Source organism: Triturus cristatus, chromosome 10 (assembly GCF_964204655.1).
Source record: "Triturus cristatus chromosome 10, aTriCri1.1, whole genome shotgun sequence".
In the NCBI taxonomy this organism is placed as follows: Eukaryota; Metazoa; Chordata; class Amphibia; order Caudata; family Salamandridae; genus Triturus; species Triturus cristatus.
The window spans coordinates 675,494,100-675,515,277 of record NC_140593.1 but is presented as its reverse complement, the minus strand read 5'-3'; the positions used below and the strand labels follow the sequence as shown (position 1 = coordinate 675,515,277).

The 21,178-nt window shown below is 48.7% G+C and overlaps 1 protein-coding gene across 4 annotated transcripts in view; it reads left to right on the top strand.

Moving 5' to 3' along the window:
* The window catches only part of CRAMP1 (cramped chromatin regulator 1), a 1,093,426-nt gene that overhangs the window by 498,418 nt on the left and 573,830 nt on the right, over positions 1-21,178 (top strand). For all 4 annotated transcript variants that reach the window (XM_085628165.1, XM_085628163.1, XM_085628164.1 and 1 more), the window contains exon 10: positions 11,908-13,128. In XM_085628165.1, the coding sequence (XP_085484291.1) occupies positions 11,908-13,128 (1,221 nt within the window). The remainder of the gene's footprint in view (positions 1-11,907; positions 13,129-21,178) is intronic.

Genomic DNA, 21,178 nt, shown 5'->3' with positions numbered 1-21,178 from the left:
TGATGGCGTCTTGCATCTTTATAGTGCCCCATGCAAGACTACACATGCGTCCACTTCAAGAGTGCCTAGCACAACAGTGGAACCAGGCCCAGGGTCAGCTGACGGATCTGGTGTTGGTGGACGGCCGCACACATCACTCTCTGCAGTGGTGGAACACCACAAACCTTTCCAAGGGGCGGCCGTTCCTGGACCCGGTTCCTCAGGTGATTCTAACAGCGGACGCATCGCTCTCCGGCTGGGGAGCGCACCTCCTACACCTCACAATGCAAGGTCTATGGACGCCACAGCAAAAATTGCTCCACATCAACCATCTGGAGCTCTTGGCGATCTTCCTAGCCCTAAAATCTTTCCAAAAACAGATTTCGGGCAAAGCAGTCCTCATTCGCACAGACAACATGACTGCAATGTATTATATCCAAAAACAGGGGGGGACACACTCTCCCCAGCTCTCCCGCTTAGCCCAGAGCATATGGAGATGGGCAATTCCCCAAAACATCTTTCTCCTGGCACAGCACGTTCCAGGCGTACAAAACACCATGGCAGATCTGCTCAGCAGACAAACGCAACAACTACACGAATGGGAACTGCATCCGCAAGTTCTTCAACCATTCTTCCAACAGTGGGGGCATCCTCAGATAGACCTCTTCGCCACCCACGAAAACAAAAAATGCCCAAGCTTCGCCGCCAGATACCCACACCCATTGTCCAAGGGCAATGCGATATGGATGAACTGGTCAGGCAGATTTGCATACGCCTTTCCACCTCTCCCACTAATTCCATTAGTGGTCAGGAAGCTACAACAGCACTCCCTCACACTCATTCTGGTAGCTCCGACGTGGGCCAGGCAGCCGTGGTACACCACGCTACTACAACTATCAGTGGTACCACATCAAAAACTGCACCTATCCCCATGCCTCCTAACCCAGAACCATGGAGAAATCAGGCACCCGGACCCAGCTCAGCTCAACCTGGCGATCTGGCTCCTGAAATCCTAGAATTCGGATACCTTAACCTTCCCCCTGATTGCATGAACATCATCATGGAAGCCAGACGTCCTACCACTAGAGCATGTTATGCCGCAAAGTGGAAAAGATTTGTTATTTACTGCCGTAACAATACAATCAACCCTTTAGATGCATCCATACAGCACATCATATGCTATCTGCTCCATCTTCACAGGTGTAGCCTGGCATATTCATCCATACGCCTACACCTAGCAGCGATCGCTGCTTATCTACAAAACAGACAGCATTTATCTCTCTTCAGAGTGCCCGCTATTAAAGCCTTCATGGAAGGCCTTAAACGAGTAATTCCTCCCAGGGCACCACCTTCCCCTGTATGGAACCTAAATTTAGTTCTTACACGACTAATGGGTCCGCCCTTCGAACCAATGCATAAATGCGAGCTACAGTTTCTCACCTGGAAAACAGCTTTTCTCGTAGCTATCACTTCCCTTAGAAGGGTTGGTGAAATACAAGCGTTCACTATACAAGAACCCTTCATACAAATACATCACAGCAAGGTCATACTTCGCACAAATCCGAAGTTCCTGCCCAAGGTCATTTCCCCCTTTCATCTCAATCAATCGGTGGAATTACTTGTCTTCTTCTCGCAACCTCAATCTGTTGCAGAAAGAGCCTTACACACACTCGATGTAAAAAGGGCCTTGCTATACTACATACAAAGAACGCAACCCTTCAGGAAGACTAAACAATTGTTCGTCTCCTTCTCTCCACCACATAAAGGCAACCCCATTTCTAAATCAGGGATAGCTAGGTGGATTGTAAAATGCATACAGATTTGCTACCAAAAGGCTAAAAGAACATTATCTGTTCCGCCTAAAGCCCATTCTACAAGAAAGTTAGGGGCTTCTATGGCCTTTCTAGGGAATATACCCTTAGATGACATCTGCAAAGCAGCCACATGGTCTACACCGCACACCTTCACAAAACATTACTGTGTAGATGTGCATTCCAAGCAGCAAGCTAGAGTGGGCCAGGCTGTACTAAAGACACTATTTCAAACCACTGCAACGGATACCGGTGGTCGCCGCTAGGGTTGGGTACTGCTATATAATCTATGCTAAGTGTACAATCTGCAGCTCATATGCCTTGAACGGAATATGCTACTTACCAGTATGCATCTGTTCTTGGCATGTAGAGCTGCAGAGTTGTACACGCCCACCCGCCTCCCCGGCTACCTGTATCCGTTCCAGTACATCTTATTTAGATACTACACACATGGGTTTCTCACTGTGATTACCAAGCTCCATCATTTCCCGGTTGGCGAAAAACAATCTGAGGATGGAGCCGAAGCCCATGCGCAGTACGGACCGAAGGAGGAGTCACCAAACTCGTGACTTCCAAAGACTGTCCAAGAAGAAAAACAAACTGCAAACATCCGGTCCCAACACCAGATGGCGATCTATGCTAAGTGTACAACTCTGCAGCTCTACATGCCAAGAACAGATGCATACTGGTAAGTAGCATATTCCATACTCGCATTAAAAGGGCGATATATACATATATGTATAACATTTGAGGCAATGTTACACCTCTATAATTATACGTTTAGTTGTTTCTTTTGAAAAGGCATTTTAAGTTTTCTCAATAACTTTGGCACCGTTTGAATCTGCACTAAACTTTCCAAAAAAGAGGGCATCCAATTTGGGTTCCTTACGGTAAGTTTTGTGTAGATCCGTCAGCTAGGTCCCCAAAGTGACATGTTCAATTTTAAGTACCTAGGATTCTTTGTTCCTCAGCACACACAAACACGGCTCAGCGGATTACACCAAATTTACCATGTGAATAGAACTTCACTGAAAGAACTGCCTTTGTGTGGTTTGGTATAATCTCTTTTAGTAGTTTTTGAGAAATTTGTATTAAAAAAAAATGTTCCGGTGTATACAAAAGAGGTTGGTTTACAGAGTTCTGAGTGGTTAGTTTGCAGAAGTTTTGTGGATTCCCAAATCCAATTTAGGAAAAAATAAAGTAAAGGCACAAAATTGGACTAGGGCTCTTTGGTGCTCCTGTCGTTATTTGCAGATTCAATACGTTGCACATCGGACATTGTACTCCAGGTGCAATGCTTATGACCTCACAATATTTATTCTAATTAGTAACACTTAAAATCACAACATATTTAACATCTTCTGAAATCATTAAATAATACTACAGGCATAGTTGTCTCTTTCATGGTGTTAAATGTAATATGATGTGTAATCTCATCTGTAAAATTATTTACAGCATTTTTATTTTCACCTGTCTGATCAAAGGTGAGGCCAAGAGTGAAAGTTGGTGTGAAAGTTATGGTTTGCGTATCTGTTTTCCGAGTGATGATGGATTCTAGTCCTAACCATAACTTGCAAATTTCAATGGTTTTCGGTATTAATTCGCAACAGTCAATCCGCTTTTACTGTTTTTTCCAATGAAAATATATGTACATGCGCACACTTTTATCATAATATAAAGATCAATGATTGTGCCTCTCCTGGTTAAAATGCCCACTATATTAATATTTAATCTGATAGAATCATTTTTCTGATGCAACGTATATATTCCTTTCAGCACTGGGGAAGTATTAGGACAATACACCGTTTGGATGAAACATGTGTCGGTGGGTGTAGCTATATACAGCTTGCAAGATATGAGGACTTATCGGTAAACCTACAATTGAAGTTTTTGAGAGAACATTTTATAAACCACAAACGTTTGAACAATCCATTGCTTAATAAATAATGGTTATTACTTTTTTAGTCTAGAGGCTTTCCAGAAATGTATACAGTGACACATGGAAGAAGATGCAATGCCAGTTTTTGTTCCTGTTGAAAACATTCCGACAGCGTTACACATCATTAAATAAGACACCTTGAAAACATGTTATGTTGGAATATATGAGGAAAAATGCCTAAACAAGGCACAAAATGTACTCATCTCTATTTATAACCCCATAATCTCAATTGATAAAAGGGATAGTAAACCATCTTTATATTAACCCAAAAAATTAAAATTGGAGATGTGTCCTGCAAGGTGGCTATGTGCATGTAGATTTGGTGTGTTGACCCTGAGCTGAAATCCTACAAATATTGGCTTCCTCTACTGAAATTGAAAGGTAGCCACTAAAAGTGTAACTGTTACTCGTTTGAACGATTATTGTCTGTAGAGAGAATTCTCAATAAATCATCCTGAAAGCACTGAGGGACCTGTACGCCTGGCCTGGAACTTTCAAAATGTCCGGTCCCATATGAGGCGAGAGAAGCACCATGTCTGGGGTTATTGTCTTAAAGGCGGCTGCCCCTACCCGAGGTTCGGATCCTGTGTTTGTGGTGGTAGACTCTGGTGAGGCTGCTCCCCAATGAACAATGGTGGAGTGGGACATGTGGGTCGGTTACCGGTCGAAGCTGAGACCTGAGTTGCACACCAGGGCTGGCTCATGTCGGAGTGGTGACCTTGCTCCATGTGAAGAGCGTTGCTGTGGGAAAGCCAGTAGAAGTTTGCATGGGGAAGTTTCAGCCCAGTTGGCGGCCCCAATGTCCGTAGTGCTGGGTACAACGTGCCTACTGAGGCCTCTGGTCAATGTAAACGCATCATGAAATAGGAGTCAGTCCCACTTCTGCCCTTGAAGCTTCCCATGCTCCCAGTCTCTGGTACTCAGAATGATGGGTGAAATTTTAAACATGAAACAGAGTAGGCACACATAATTTCTTTTGTATAAAACAATACATTAAGAGGTTCCTGGGCACCTGAGAGGGAGTAGGGCAAAATGGGAGCATCATCATTATGGAAAGCCTGAGTCATCTAGGGTAGGCACCAGCATGCGAACATGTCAAAAAAGCAACAAGTAACATGAGTTTTTAGCTGGTACAGTTTCTGACTCTGCAAAGGTTTTACATCAAGGCTAGTATCATTCATAGGACATATCCCTAACAGGAAGCAAGATGCCTCTGGTGCTGTAGTGATTAGGTGACCTTCATGCATATGTTATGGTTTTCCTTAAGAATCGAAAGTCATGTAGCTAATGGAATTGGTGGTGGGTAGTCTGGTAGAGTTGCAAATACATTTTGGGATTGTGCAATAAACTGAAGAAAAGGATCATGAAAAGTACATTTTAGTCTTTCTGCCTCCTGTTAGCCAGTGGCAGAGTAATTATTTATTGGTTGTAGTCTGTAGCACCACCCAGCAATAGATAGATGTTAAAAATGATCATGCAGGAGGCAGTGGCAGAAGAGGTTAGTCTGCTGAAGGCAATGGCTGATCTGAGAAGTGAGTAGGACATTACACTGTGCAGGAACTATACTCATTCTCTGCATCTGAATCCAGATGACCTGCCCCTGTAATCTATTGATATTGTAAGAGATTATCTGAAAAATACTATTAGTTATAGAATCCTTACCTTAGAGTTACACCCCAGGCGTCAGGCTGGATCCGGAGAAATGTTTTCGTAGCAGTACCCTTGCTCGTCGGGAGGTGGCATCGGTCGACACCGTATCCGTTGTCAGCATCGTGATCGCCGGAATGACGTTGCGGTATCTACTTAGACGCCACCCCTGCGTGCTGACGTCAGTTCTTTCTTTTTCTGTGCCAACCAGCACAGATCCAGAGAGAGCGGTACCTTGGTCACTTTTTGACTAACTGTTTTTTCGACCTTTTGTCAACTTTTAGAGGTGTTTGATGCCTGGTGCACAGGCATGTCACATCAGCGAATCGGCTTCAAGCCTTGTGGCTCCTGCCACAAGCTGATGTTGGTGATGGACCCACATCTAGTGTGCCTTTGGTGTCTGGAGCACGACCACGACCCGAATTCGAGCTCTGACTGTTGGGCCATGGCCTCGAAGTCTTTGCGGGAGCTGTCTCTAATGCTCTGGAGGGCCCGACAGTCAGCTCCGCGCCGCTCGAGGTCCCGGTCGAGAGGGAGGTCGCGGGACCATCTCCACCACTCCTCATTGATCTCTTCGTTTTTGGGTAATTTGTTGCACAACGAGGCAAAGAAGCACCGTCACTTTTCGCCTTCTCCCCGTCCGTCGGCCGACGAGCCCAAGGATGCAGATCAGCTCTGTCCGTGGATCCGGATCGGCGCCGGTCAACCGGACGATACCTCCGGCACCAAATCTATTGACTACACTGCTGACGCTGGTTGGGACCCCAACCGGTGTCGATCCCGGCCTCCACCTAGATACGTAGCCGGACCGGCATAGACTGATGCTGACCAACGCCGGTACTGGCCCTGACCAATGCCGGTACTGGCGCTGACCAGCACTTTTGTGCCAGTTTTCTATCCTGGTGTTTCTTATCACCTTGAGTGGCAGCCAGTAGAGGGTGAGGAGGACTGGGAGGGGTCTATTGATCCTCTTGCAGACCAATTTGATGAACCGGACTGGAGAGAGGAGTTGGGTAATGCCAGTGGCCTGGAAACCTCCCCAGACTTGGCATGCTTTCTTCCCCTACCGTGGCTACGGAGGAGGGAGCCTCCTACGCTGTGGTGTTGTGTAGGGCGGCTGAGGCCTTGGGCCTTGACCTTCCTACGGTGGCAGTCAGGACTAACCTGACAGGTGCTTCAGCCAACAGCGGCCTCTTTGGAGCCCCTGCTGCCATTCAGTGAGGCTCTCGCGATATCCTTCTGGGCACTTGGTCCAAGCCCAGCACAAGGGCTCCTGTGAATAGGATGATTTCCCGACGCCACCGCACGGCTTAGGGCGACCCCATTTTCCTCTCCCAACATCCTACCCCTGAGAGCTTGGTAGTCCAAGCCTCTACTTCCAAAGGCTCGTTACCTACTGCTCACCCAGATAGGGAATCCAAGAAGCGGGAACACCCTGGGAAGATGATGTTTTCTTTCGCCAGCTTAGGACTGTGGTTGGTGAACACTGCATGTCTTTTGGGCTGTTACACCCACTCCATGTGGGATATGGTTGAGCAGGTGCTGCTGCAGTGCCCGGAGGATGCCTGGGCCGCACTCTCCCGTGCGGTTCCGAAGGGAGAGTTGCAGAAAAGTTCACCATTCATTGTGGCCTGGACACCGCTGATTTGCTACGCATTACTATTTCACAGTGGTAGCCCTGAGACGCTACCCCTGGCTGAGATGCACTGGCTTCTTGGGTGATGTCCAATTTACACTTTTGGACATACCATTTGGTGGCCGCCGCTTGTTTGGCGACACGGCAGACAACGCGCTTGAGCGCTTCAAGGATTCTAGGACTACGGCCAGGTCCTTGGGCCTCGTGACTACATCTCACCCCATGCAGTCTGCCATTTGCCCATTTCGTGGCTACGGAAGGGGTGCCCCGCCACGTTCCTCCCAGAGCCACAGGCCGGTGCAAGCTGCCCAGCCTCTGCGCGGCTGGGGACGTTGGACCCAGTGTCGTAGGTCTGGGGGCCAGCCCACCAGTGCCTCCTGTGCTGTGGGTCTGGGGGCCAGCCCACCATTGCCCCCTATGCAGCAGCCTCCAATCCCTCCTAGTCCGACCTTTCAGGGCCACCAGTTACCAGTGAGCGGCAGTATCCGCCATCACCGCCCCCACTTAAAAACCATCATATCGGGTAGGTGGGTTTTTCAGATAGTCCTAAGGGGCTACTCCCTCCCCTTCGAAACTACCCCTCTATCCATGCCACCGCAATTCCATTGCATGTCGGAGGATCACTTGGCCCTTCTCCGCCAGGAAGTTACAGCTCTCTTGCCCAAGGGAGCTATCAAGCAAGTTCCTGCCCCAGAAGTAGGTTGTGATCGTTATTCCTACTACTTTCTGGTGTCCAAGAAGGACAAAGGCCTGCGTCCTATTGTGGATCTCTGTAACGTCAACCGCTTCCTCCGGAAGGCGAAGTAAAAAATTTTGACATTGGCTCGGGTTCTCTCTGCCTTCGACCCTGGAAATTGGATGGTAGCGTTGGACTTGCAGGACGCTTATTTTCACATCCCCGTTCTGCCTGCCCACCGGTGCTACCTGCTATTCACAGTAGGCCACGAGCATTTTCAGTTACCAGGCTCCCCTTTTGCCTTACCAGCGCCCCTCTGGTGTTCAGGAAAGTCATGGCGGTGGTCGCAGCTCATCTGCGCACATCAGGTGTTCCAGTCTTCCCCTGTTTCGACGACTTGCTCTTGAAGGCGGGCTCGCCCCAGGCTTTTGTCTCCCACCTCCAGACTACGACGGCAATGCTGGGGTTAACGATCAACGTGCCGAAGTCACACATGACTCCTTCTCAGAAGCTCCTTTTCATCGGAGCATTTCTGGATATAGTGCAGTTTCAAGCTTATCCTCCCAAGCAGCGAGCCGGGATATTCGGGCTATGATACCGATGTTTCAGCCTCTATCCCGGATTTCGGTAATAATAACTCTGAGGCTGCTGGGCCTCATGGCCTCCTCCATCCTTCTGGTGGATCATGCCAGGTGGCATTTGCGGGCTCTGCAGTGGGACCTGAAGTTCCAGTGGGCAAAGCATCAATGGAATCTGTCCGATTGCGCCCAGATCTCGGAGGGCACTTCCCGACAATTGCAGTGGTGGCTCACGAATCGCAATTGGGTCAATGGCATGTCCTTCTCCCTTCCCAACCAGAGTTCACGGTGGTGACAGATGCGTCACTCTTGGGATGGGGCGGCCACATGGGAGACGCGGAGATCAGAGGCCTCCGGTGGAGTCTGAGCTCCACATCAACCTTCTGGAGCTCTGGGTGATTCGTCTTGCACAGAAGACATCCTTCCTTCTGTCAAGGGAAGAGTAGTGCAGGTGTTCACAGACAACACCACCGCCATGTGGTACTGCAACAAATAGGGCGGGCTGCTGTTGTGGACCCTATGTCAAGAGGCCCTTCACTACTGGAAATGGCTGAAACATCAGGGCATCTCCCTGGTGGTTCAATACCTGGCAGTTTCCCTGAATGCCAGGGTGGACAAACTCAGCCGTTGGTGAATGGTGGATCACGAATGGCGTCTTCACTTGGAGGTGGCAGCAGGGAGAGCCTGGGTGATATCTGTTCGGCACCGAAGAGAACGTGCAATGTCATGATTTCTGTGTGTTGGAATTTCCAGGGCGGCACTCGCTCGGCGACGCTTTTCGTCGCGAGTGGTGTTGCGGTCTTCTATACACCTTTCCTCCTATGACACTTCTGCCCAGAGTGCTGAAGAAGATCAAGTGCAACCAGGTCCAAGTCATTCTTGTGGCTCCGATTGGGCATCCCGAGCTCTTGTACATGGCCATCGATACTCCGATCGGACTGCCTCTTCGGGAGGATCTTCTGTCACAGCAGCAGGGGACTGTCCTCCACCCAAACCTGTCCAGCCGACACCTCCTTGCGTGGAGATTGAGCGGCGACAGTTGACAGCTTTTGACCTTCCTCCCAAAGTCTGTAATGTCATCTTGGCAGCCGGGCGTCCCTCCACTAAATCGCTATACTCCTGCAGATGGAACAAATTTGTGGCATGATGCACAGCAAAGGCTGTGGATCCCCTTTCTGCCCCCCTTTCAGAGGTTCTCCTCTTCCTTCTTTCTTTGGCCCAGCAGGGTTCTGCTCTGGGCACCCTTAAAGGCTATCTTTCGGCCGTTTCGGCCTTCCTTTGCCTTCCAGATCATCATTCTCTTTTCAAGTACCCTATTGTAAATAGGTTTCTAAAGGCCTTTACTCATCTCTTTCCTCCTATTCCTTTCGTAATGCCTCAGTGGGACTTGAATCTGGTTCTGACTTAACTGATGTGTGGTCCCTTCCAGCCATTACAGGGCTCGATAAATCCACTCGCCCGCTCGCATTTGCGAGGTAGAATTAATGAGGACGAGCTATTTTTAGGTCCTACTCGCCCTTTTGTCCTCTGTCTTTAAAAACGGAGCAAATGTGACAAGATAACAAGATTTAAAGGCATTTGTATTGCTCACAAAGAAAATGAGCTATAAAGATGCCTTTAAATCTTGTTAACTTGTCACATTTGCTCCGCTTTCAGGGACGGAGGTCAAGTAGGTTGCAGTTAGGTCGAGGAGATTTTTCAAGGTACTAGACCTGCAGGACTAGTACCATTTTTGGGATTTTTCGAGCCCTGCATTACATAATTGTCCTCCCAGACTTTTAACTCTGAAAACTGCCTTTCTGATTGCCATCACTTCTGCTCGCAGGATGAGTGAGCTTCATGCTCTTTCTTCTAAGCCTCCTTTCCTTGCTGTTCATCCGGACAAGGTTGTTCTCAGAACGCGGCCTTCTTGTCTCCCCAAAGTGGTTACCTCTTGCCACATAGGACAGACTATCCCTTTGCCCACCTTCTTCCCACATCCTTCTAAAGAGGAAGAAAGGCTCCAACATCTTGATCCAAAACGTGCACTATCCTTTTATTTGGGTTGTGCAAATCAATTCAGAGTGGCCAATCAACTTTGTTGGCTATGTGGGTACCAAAAAAGGTCGGGCCGTGCAGAAATGGACCATCTCTCGGTGGGTCGTCCCTTGCATCAAAATATGCTATTCATTGGCAAAGAAGGTACCTCCAGTAGGATTGCGCGCCCACTCCACCAGGGCGAAGGCAGCCACTACTGCTTTGGGATGCAGAGTCCCTTTCAATGACATCTGCCAGGCAGCCACGTGGGCTTCGCTGCACACGTTCACTAGACATTATTGCTTTGATACTCAAGTCCGGAGAAACGGCTTCTTTGGCAATTCAGTTCTCCAGGACTTCCTGGTGTGAACTTGGTACGCAGACCCACCTCCGGGTATGGTATTGCTGGGGTATCTCTTCCAAGGTAAGGGATCTATAACTAATAGTTACTTTCAGATGAACATGTTACTTACCTTCGGTAACGATATATCTGTAAGAGACGTGTATTAGTTATAGATTCCTTACCGCCCTACCCATCCTCCCCGTTCTGCGAACTGACTTCTAGTGTAAGGGACTCCCTTTCAGGGCCCTAATTTTGTAGACAAGTGGTCAATGTCTTGCTTGGCTCTACGCTCTGGCGTGGAATATCGTGTAAAGAACTGACGTCAGCGCGCAGGGGCGGCGTCTAAGTAGATACCACGACGTCATTCCGTCGTTTTTGATGATGGACGCAGAGTCCACCGACGCCACCTACTGACTCGCAAGGGTACTGCTACGAAAAAATTTCTCCGGATCCAGTCTGACGCCTGGGGGTAATTCTAAGGTAAGGAATTTATAACTGATATATGTCTCTTACAGATATATTGTTACCGAAGGTAAGTAACGTGTTTGACAATGACGATACCCATGTATGTATGTATGTGATATCCACGAAAATCTCACACCATTCACACTGCTGCTTTGAATGTTGTTTTGAACAGTGTTTTGGGGTATATCTGAGTAATTGCTATTTCTGTCATAACATGTCTTTTTATTGTTTATCTTTTAATTATGGGTTATATTTTTGACAATTTAAACAAATTAAATTCAGCCAAAGATAAACTCAGTTTTTGCATCCTTTAAACACCTAGATAATCTCTTATTGGAAATTAGGACCCCTTTGAGTTTGAAATCCAGATGTCACCTCCTCAGATCTCTTGCCAGGTCATCTCTGTTTTTTTCCAGCAGTCTGTCTTAAGAGGATCCATAAATAGGTTGCTATAGTGATACTTGTATTCCTTCTGCTACTACTTTTGAGGTCCGTAGGCCATTTGAGTTTTGTACACCATTGTCAACCTACCTGATTCCTACCACTATAAACCCTTGTATCTTCCTTACAAAAAAGTCATTCATTTATTGTTTAATATGTTTTGATTGTGGAAAACTGGATCGCTGATAGAAGCCTCGTTAGCTGCTTCTATGTTGTTGTGTAGCTTTTTTATTGCACAAAAGCGACCCAAAGGACTAAGACTGTATCTGACCATTGAAAGGAAAGTAGCTTTCTCAAGCTGGTGCATGCATCTATCATATTTATTTTAACCTATCCTTTGTTTCACGAGATTCTTTCCTTAACCTCAAATATTCAGCGTAAAACACTAAAAGAACACCAACTTAAGTACATCAGAGGCTTGGATGCACAAGGTCTGCCATCTGAGGAGAAGCCAGAGCTCCACCTATTTCCTGGGGAGAATGCTACCATCACTCCACTTCCTGGGGTGGCCAGAGTCGTACATTCAAAGGCATATTGTACTGTTCACTGGCAGGAGGCTAGCAAGTGCAAGCCTAGCATCAAGGACTCTCATGTTCTTCCCCCTGCCCAGATATTGGGGATACAAAGTGGGCAGGGGACAGCAAGAATTCAATTGAAGTATCCCCAGTGCGTGACTGAAGGCAAGGAGAGTGGGGAGGCCGAGAGCACTTTGGAACTAATTCGTATGTCAACAGATGATGTTATTCAAAACATCGAAGATGATATGTGTGGACATAGCCCAGTGGAAGATGACACAACACACCTGGAAATCTCTAGCCCTGTTGATATCCACCAGGATATTGAAGCACCTCCCAGGTCTCCAAACATTACAGTTACTCCTACATCCGGCAGCAAAAGTCCGGTGTGCAGCCCTTCATTTGCAGAGGGTTCTAACAGTGCGATCCCTGACCAAGAAGAACTTTCTCTGCTAGACCCCTTTCCTCGGTACATGAAGTCCTGTCACCACTTGATAATCCCAGAGAAATGTTTTTGCACAGATAGTCCTTCCACCTTGGATGGGGACATTTCTGCCACCACAAGTGCCTCTCCTCCAGTTCCCCCTCCAGCAGTTACAGATAACATTACCTTTCCTTGTGTGTCCCCAGCAGGTTCTGGGGTACCTTCCCCCTCTGGTGTTCTGTCCAAATGCGAAACCCAAGCAGATAGCTGGCTAGAGCCCCAGTCTGATATTTGCACTAAAGATTTGTCCGACTCACCCTTGGACTGCTCCCCTGACAAGCAGCAGACCACCACGTTTCCATCTCAGGAATCACTTGTTGCAAAAACCCCTCGAGAAGATGCAAATAAATTTTGTGAGGAAGGTTGGAACCTTCACACATCTGAGAACTTGACGCTGGCGGAAGTCTACCTCATGTTAGGGAAACCGGGCAAACTACAGCTGGAGTATGATTGGATGGTTGTTGCTGATTCTGACTTGGCAGAATCTGGGGACTCCGAGATGGAAGCTATTTCTGTTCCCCAGCCCACCTCATCATTCAGACAAGGCCTTCTCAACTGTCTCTTGCGTCTTATTGCCACAGAGGTCAACCCTAAGCTGGTAAGACAGTTATGTTACATTATTTTTGAACAAAAACTGATCTCTGTTGGTTTGAAGTACAAGCACATGGTTAAGGATTATATTTCCTAAGTTAATTTTCCATACTTTCATGAGCATTCTATGATCTGAAATAATACATCGCTTGTACAACAGCTTGTGGAGATAAATCTGTAATTAGTAAGTTTTGACTATACATTTCAAAGGAACACATTTTGAATGCACATGTGTATCACTTAATAGTATCCTTTCCCATGTGTTGCATTTAATCCTGATTTTGCACAACAAATTGAACCAAGTGTTTACATTTGTTATTTCTGTTCTTGGGTAGTTCTCTACTGTGACTCCTTACGCGGTTTCAGTGATGTTCCTGAGATGTCAAAGGTTTTTATCTTAGACACTATCTGCCTATTAGCTTTTTATATCTATAACCAAGACAAAATAGTGAATTTCCCAAATAGTCTTAGATTACCTCTGCATTTTGAGGCCCAAGAGATACAACAGGAAGTTAAATACACACACACATCCTTTAAATGCCCACTGTATTTTATTGTTCTGTCTGATGATGAGGGCATAACCATTGTATGTGTATGACCTCTGCATTCCCAGACCCACAACTTTGGTGATTAGAGAATCAGTCCTCCAGATGGTGGCTACTGTGTAAGACACCAAATATGGATCAGTGTAAATCCCTTGCATAAGATGTAGGCACATTTTTTTCTTGATGGCCATAAGGTATTTACTATCCAATAGCTAACAAGGTTAGTCCCAATGTCCAGTACTGCTCAACTCTAACCAGGATATAGAGTAATCCAGAACATACTGTCCATCAAGGGAAGTCATTCCAGGAGTAATTTAGTTGCTGACTCCTTCAATAAGATCACTCTTTCCACACTTTTCTCCAGGAACCCCCCCCTTTTCCGGTGTCATTTTCCTTAAATTGACCATGCACACAATTGATCCCTGTGTTGCCTTTTTCTACTTCTGCTGTTCCATCAAAGCACAGATGTCCGCGTAAGAAGTCAAGATAACATTCTGGGCAGTGAAATCATTCCTGTAGATGGTCTCATTCTCAATGACATTCATACAGTGGAAGACATTTTCTATCTAGCTCTTCCTGTTTAACAGTCCATTACTCCATCACTGATTATTCACCAACCCTGACAAAATCTCCTCAGACTCTCCTCCTGCCTCTCTCCTGTATGCGCTATGACAAACTTTGGGGACTAGTTACAGCCTATCCAATTCCATAACCTGGTTTCGGTTCGTGTCGGAGACCTGCGTTGGAGTTTGCGTCCTGCTGGCAAAGAAGTGCTGCATTGTTTTTGTGTTCGTGGCTGCCTTCAGATCGAGCCCTTCATGCGGAGGCGGCCCGGTGGAGTTGAAACCAAGACCGGTTGCGGCTTGCGGAGGGTCCACACTGCAGCTAAGCTTACTCCACTTGAGGCTGCTTCTGGCTCCGATTACGGCGAGCATGAGCAGAGTGGCAGCGTTTCTCCGTCTGCCTGCCGGTAGCTGCAACAATTGCCCACGGTGGACACCGTGTTGCAAGCCAGGTGAGCCCCTGTAGTGGGGACGCGGGACGCAAGGCGGGACCAGGCAGGATCAGTGTTCACTGTGCACCGAACACTGACCTAGAGCAGCATCGTGTTTGGCGCAGATAAGGCGGCCGGAGTGTGGCGGAGAGGGAGCAGGCATTGGTGTCTGTGCTGTAGCGGGGGCGCCACTGCTCTTCCTAAATCGAACTGTGCGTGTTCCTAAGTGTCCCTCAGTCTCTCCCAGCACGGAGGCCCGTGCAGGACACAGTCAAGGCCCGCCCAAAAACCCGGGTGAAGCTCTGAGGGGGGGAGCACAGGGGGGCACAGGACAGCCTGGGCAACCCTGAGCTTGCTCCTCCTCCTCAGTCTGCCCTTCTGCTCAAGTCAACAATAAAAGTCAAAAAAATTATAAAAGCAAACAGAAAAGGGATATACATAAGGGCAAAAGGCAATAAGCAAAGCAAAGGCAATAGCAAAACAACAAAGAACAAACGAGAAAAGGCTGAAGAAAGGAGATAGGCAACTTTAACCAAAACATCAAGGCGCTACATATAACGAAAGAACCTCAGGAACTATAAGGAACTGTAGGGAAGTACAAGTGTACAAGGGCTACAAGGAGATGAGATCAGGCAGAGAGAGACGAATTGTTATATGTATAATTAATAAAAGGAAAAAAAAGAGCAAAGGCTTAAATGAAATAGTCAGCAAGGAGAAATCAACGATGGAAGAAAACCCATACCATCACCTGACTCTGGTAGACGTTGGCCCTTTAGGCCCAAACAGAATGTAAGAATTACAAAAAGTAGCTACCAGCCGAAGATATACACAACATTTGCATTCTTGAGGGACGCAGGGTCAGTCTTCTGCACAAGCAATGAAATTCTCAACAGCCTCCCCTCCCTCTTGCCCAATAATATTAGACCATCAACGCCTTAAAGCAGACACGCCAGACCAAGGTAAAGAAGAAAATAAGACCAGAGCTATTAGCACTCCCATGTTTAGAAAGACAACAAGGGGGCTAGTCCCCAAGGAGAAAACCATTGACCCAATAAACAGAGACTGCACCAGGTCTACCCAAGTAGAAGTCCCCGGGGAGAATCACACAACATTAGCAGGTGCACTATCAGACCGGATTGAGCCTGGCACAGATCTACCACTTGAACCAAACGTCATCATTCTTCCAGGAAGAACAAATTCGACTCTTGATACTCCCGACAACAACTCTCAAAAAACTAAAAAAGCACTAACAACTGCCTCCAGCTTAACCCTCTCTTTCACAACTCTCAATGTGGCACTCTTAGAGCCTCCAGCAAGCCCGGCACAGGGCCCCATGTTATCACACAACAAAGTCACTCACAATGAGGAACAGAAACAAACTGATCATCCAGTGCCACAGTTCCAAAAGGGACCGGAGCTGAAGGACCCAAGCATCTTCAGCACAGAGACAGGTCTGGAAACACAGTGCACCCAAATCAGCCCCATCGGGCAAGGAGCTTAAGGAGCAAAGACAATAGAAGATTACAGGGGGCTAAACCAACCATAACCAATTGCTTCAGCACTGACAGCACTGACACCCTTGGTTCTCCTAACACACAGCTCAATGAATCTCCTAGCTGCTCAAAAGCCAATATTGAAGTATTAGAAATGGGAACCATGGAGGATTCCAACAACGAAACAGCCAGCGGGTTAACCCTAATATCTCATGAACAAGATTGGCACAAACTCCTCCACTTTTCTGTCTGCAGGCAGGCTAAGGATAATCCTGTCCACTAAATTCACACCACGGGTGCAAATCGATCAGACTCATAAAAGCTCTTGGAATCTTTATTGGACACCATGCAGCTATCCATCAAGTCAATGCACTATCACTCCGATAAGATGGACGTTCAATTATCCATTCTTAACTCTGTGGCCATCCACCTTTCAAATATCGACAGCAGCAAATAATTTGATCAAAAGGGCTCAGGTAGACATGCAACTATCCCAAACCCACTGTACCTGCTTCGCTATAGTCAATAAACTTTCCACCATTCCAGCGGTAATGGGACACATCCTAGCAGACATCAGGAAAATGTCAATAAGTCCAAGTACAACACCCCTAGAGGATCATGCAAACGGCCCTATAAAGGGATCAATCAGCAGCAAGGAGGATATGGTCAACAGAGAATGGGGAGAAGGTCCCCAAAACGTTTCTCATAATGAAACGCGGACACCTAACCACTCAAACACCAGACTGACCAGCTTTACCAAAAAAGCAGCTGATCGAATAAGTGAGGCAGCTAGAGCTGAAGGATATAACAAATGCTACAATACTATAGAACAAAATAGGTACCCAGAGCACAGCTATCGCCTCCATCCGGCGGAATCTTCACCAATAAAATTTGTAATTGAGCCCTCCGAGCAGTCCCACACTGCAAGAAACGAGGATCAAAAACATATGCGCAGGGGAGGAGCCTAGCGCGCATCCAAGATGGTCGCGTGAGCACAGGGCTCCCCGGACCCTTTCTGCTCCTCGGAATATATCCTGAGACTATCCTGATTTGGTTTATGGAATCTGGGAGATGAAGACCAGCTGATCATATATCTCTTTTTAAAACTCTAATCGGACCTGGGAATCCTGAGTTGTCGTCGTCGGAACTTTTGGGACCCACCCGACGGAGGTGGCCGGGGTGAAGGTGACCCGTGGGGCCGGGCTGCAATTGAACAACAGCGGCCTCAGAGCGGTGCCAGTTGCCGATTCAGCACTTTCGGTTTCGGTTTTGGCCTTCAGGAGACCAGCTGGCGTGCGTGCTCGAGGTGGCGAGGTGCCTCCTGGGCCCCTGCCCGAGGCTTGCTTCCATCTGCTACTGGTGGGCCTAACGCCTCCGACCCCTACACCGACAGTTTGTGGTCCTTTTGCTGGCGCCCGCACACCTCTTGATCGGAGGTCCCATTGAGAGACCGCGCTCACATGGCGGGCAAAGGGGGTCCGGAGGGGCGCAAGACCAAGGCTTCTCTGCGCGGGGGAGCGGTCCAGAGCAACAACATGGACCGCTACACCCAGGGCAGGGGGTCCCCTGGCGCTGCTGGCCTCCCCCCGGATGCTGCAGGGGGAGGCCCGACCGTCTCTGCGGAACTTTCCCTGCAGGACATTATGGGCGCCATCGAGGGCATCAGGGAAACCATCGCGACGCAATATGAGGCCCTGGCCCGTAAGATCGACACTGTCGCGATCGATGTCACCCTGATTCGGGCCGACCTCTCCAAAACCAACGAGAGGGTCCAGGCCCTTGATACACGGACCTCCACCCTGGGTGCGGAGGTGTCGGATCTGCGGGCCGCGCTTGGGGACATTAGAGTGGTCAACGACCATATGGCCCGGAGGCTTGAGGACTTCGAGGGACGGGCCCGACGCAACAACATCCGCATCATTGGTGTACCGGAGTCCTCCGACAGCCGCCCGGTGGACCTCGTGGTCGAGGAACTTATCCTGCAACAGCTGTCCCCGGCTGGCCTAAGCAAATTCTTCGCCGTGGAGCGGGCCCATCGAGTTCCGGGCGGCCGGCCGCGGCCGGGGGCCCCCCCGAGGCCTATCGTGGCTAAACTGTTCCACTACAGGGACCGCGACGCTATTCTGCAGGCTTCACGAAACCGTGGCCCGGTCCGCTACGAGAACTCGACCATCAATTTTTATCCGGACTTCACGCAACTGGTCCAGAAACAGCGGATGGGATTCCAGGGGGTGAAGCGCCGTCTCCGCGAGCTGGGCCTGAAGTATTCGATGATCTACCCGGCGAAACTCCGAGTGGAGCATGGAGAGCGGACAGCCTTTTTTGACTCTCCTGTGGCCGCAAGTGACTGGCTGGACTCGCTGCCGGACGGGGGTGGCCGGCCCGGGCCCTCTGGGGGCACCGCAGGTGACGGGTCCCCTTAGACTGACATTTGGTCCTTGCTTTTGCGGTTTTGCACTGTACAGTTGGGTCTTACTTCTTTTGCATACTGTGTCTTACCAGGACCCGTGAGGGGTGCGGGCGGGTTCGGGTCCCTTTCCTCCTCCGGGGTCTTTTTGTAGAATGGGGTTAGTGGGGCGACAGGCACACTGCAAGTTGGGGGGGGTCTTTGGCCCGCAGGGGTGCAGGGTGGGGGGAGTTGGACTTGGGGTGGGGTTGGGGGGGAAGAGGGGTTGTTTTGTTGTGTGTTTTTTGTTTACAGGGCGAGGTATTGATTTTTGTCCATATTTGGGAACTGTGCTGCGGGCTGGGGGCCTCTTGACCTATTGGAGGGGATGGGGGGAGACGGGTTGAGGCTTATGTCATGGAACGTCAATGGGTTGGGGGACCGTATTAAGCGGGGTGTTGTACTGCAATATTTGCGTCGTTTGACTCCTGATGTGGTGTTTCTCCAGGAGACGCATTTGGTCGGCAATGTCTGCCATGCGATGAACAGGGGGGGATACCGCCTCGTAGCCCATTCTGGTTTCACAACTGGCTCCAGGGGGGTGGGCATTCTCCTGCGAACCTCCCTTCCGGTGGAGATCACGAGGATAGTCTCGGATGACAGAGGGCGCTATGTGTGTTTGATTGGGAGGTGGGAGGGGCAGCCCCTTACCCTGGTTTCAATCTACGTCCCCCCGGGCCTCCAGAACTCCACCTTTACTGACTTGGGTCGAATGCTGCTTGACCTTCCGGACGGCCTCCTGCTCATGGGCGGGGACTTTAATTCTGTGGTTTCGGGTGAACTGGATCGTCACCCACCAAGGACCCTCCCCGCTGCCCAGTCATGGCTGGGTGGGATGTTGGAGACCTTCGGCTTGGTGGATAGTTGGAGACTAATGCATCCGACCCAATGTCAGTTCACCTTTCACTCGGGGGCGCATGGGAGTCTCTCCAGGTTAGACTACTTCCTTATGCCCGCGGCGCAGACTGGTCGGATTCGAGAGGTCAGACACCTGGCGCGTGGTATCTCCGACCATTCTCCGCTGTGGCTTCTCTTTGACACCGGGTCGCGGTCCGCAGGGCGGATAGCTCCCATTAACCCCTGGTACCTGCGGGACCCTGTGACTCGTGACAGCCTGGTTAAGGCCATGGACCAATACTTCAGTGAAAACGAGGGGTCGGTGTCGTCTGCGTTGTCCCTTTGGGAAGCCTTTAAAACTGTGATACGCGGACACGCCCTCTCCCAGATAGTGGTGGCCAAGAAGGTTAGGAGCGAGGCGGTGGTGAAGCTGGAGACTGACATCTCGGGGCTGGAGTCGGCCTTGGAGGCGAATGTTACTCCGGACGGGCTACATGCCCTTAGCCTGAAACAGTTCGAATATAGGTCCCTGGTCACTGACGCGGCCAAAACTATGTATAGGGAGCAGCAGGGCCGATTGTATGACGCGGGGGACAAGGCGGGAAAGTTGATTGCGTGGCTGGACAAAAAGGAGAGAGTGAATCGCGTGGTCCCCGAGTTGCGTGCTGCGGATGGAGTGTGTGTGACTGAGCCGGATGAGATTGTGGAATGTAGTAGTAGTAGAAGGCTTTATTCGAGTTATAAACTCATAAAAGCACAACATGCATATTATAAAAACATCACACTTAATCAGGGCATTTCATTCAATACATTAAAACAGTTGCGCAAGCTTAATCATTGTAAAACAAAACATTATACAAATAAAACATAATCAAGAAACATTAGGAGAAACAGAAAGGGCTCTCCGTCTAATGGACCAAGCCCACCCCAGGTACTTTGCTATTCCCATAACAATAGGCTCCTCAGAAGTAGTGCAAATAATTCTCTGTGCCTCAGCCGCACTGGATGTCCCAAGGTTCTTGCAGATAGGGGTTAACCAGACCCTTCTTGGGGAGGCATAAGCCTTACAAGCAAATAGGAAGTGTCCCACACTTTCCTTAGTTGCGCCGCATGCTGGGCAGCACTGGGTGTTCAAACTCTTCCACCTGCCTGTTAGATCTCTCAACGGGAGGGAACCAGATCTTAATTGGAAAAACAACTTTCTGTCCATAGGAACAGTTATACTGTCCCAGTAATTTTCTAAAGCAGGACACATTTTACTTTCCAAAAAGCGACCTCCCATTGAGTCAGATTTAACCCTTCTCCAAAGCCTCTCATCTATCCATTCCCAATATAGTGCTTTAAGTATATTTTTGCTTGGGAACACTTCCCCCGACGGATTGTTCCAAATGTTGGAAAGACCTAGTTCGCCTAGCAATACCCTTAGGTTTTTTAGCCATGATATTTTATGGAATGTATCACTCTTGATTATTGCCAGGAAGCCTTCCCCATAATGCCTAATTTCAGGGGTGGACCAAAGTCGCCTCCAGTATAAGATGGGACGCAGTCTGGCTCGGTCGGTTACCGATCTTCTTCCCAGGTCAAGACTAAGGGGGATTAATGGTGTACTCTGGGGCAATCCCGTAATGCCCCTAAGAAACCAGTTCTCAGCTATCTGTAATGAGGTTAAGTTGTCAAAGCCAAACAGCTCCGCCCCATATAAGGCCGATCCTATTGCCTTAGCATCGTATACAGCGAGGACA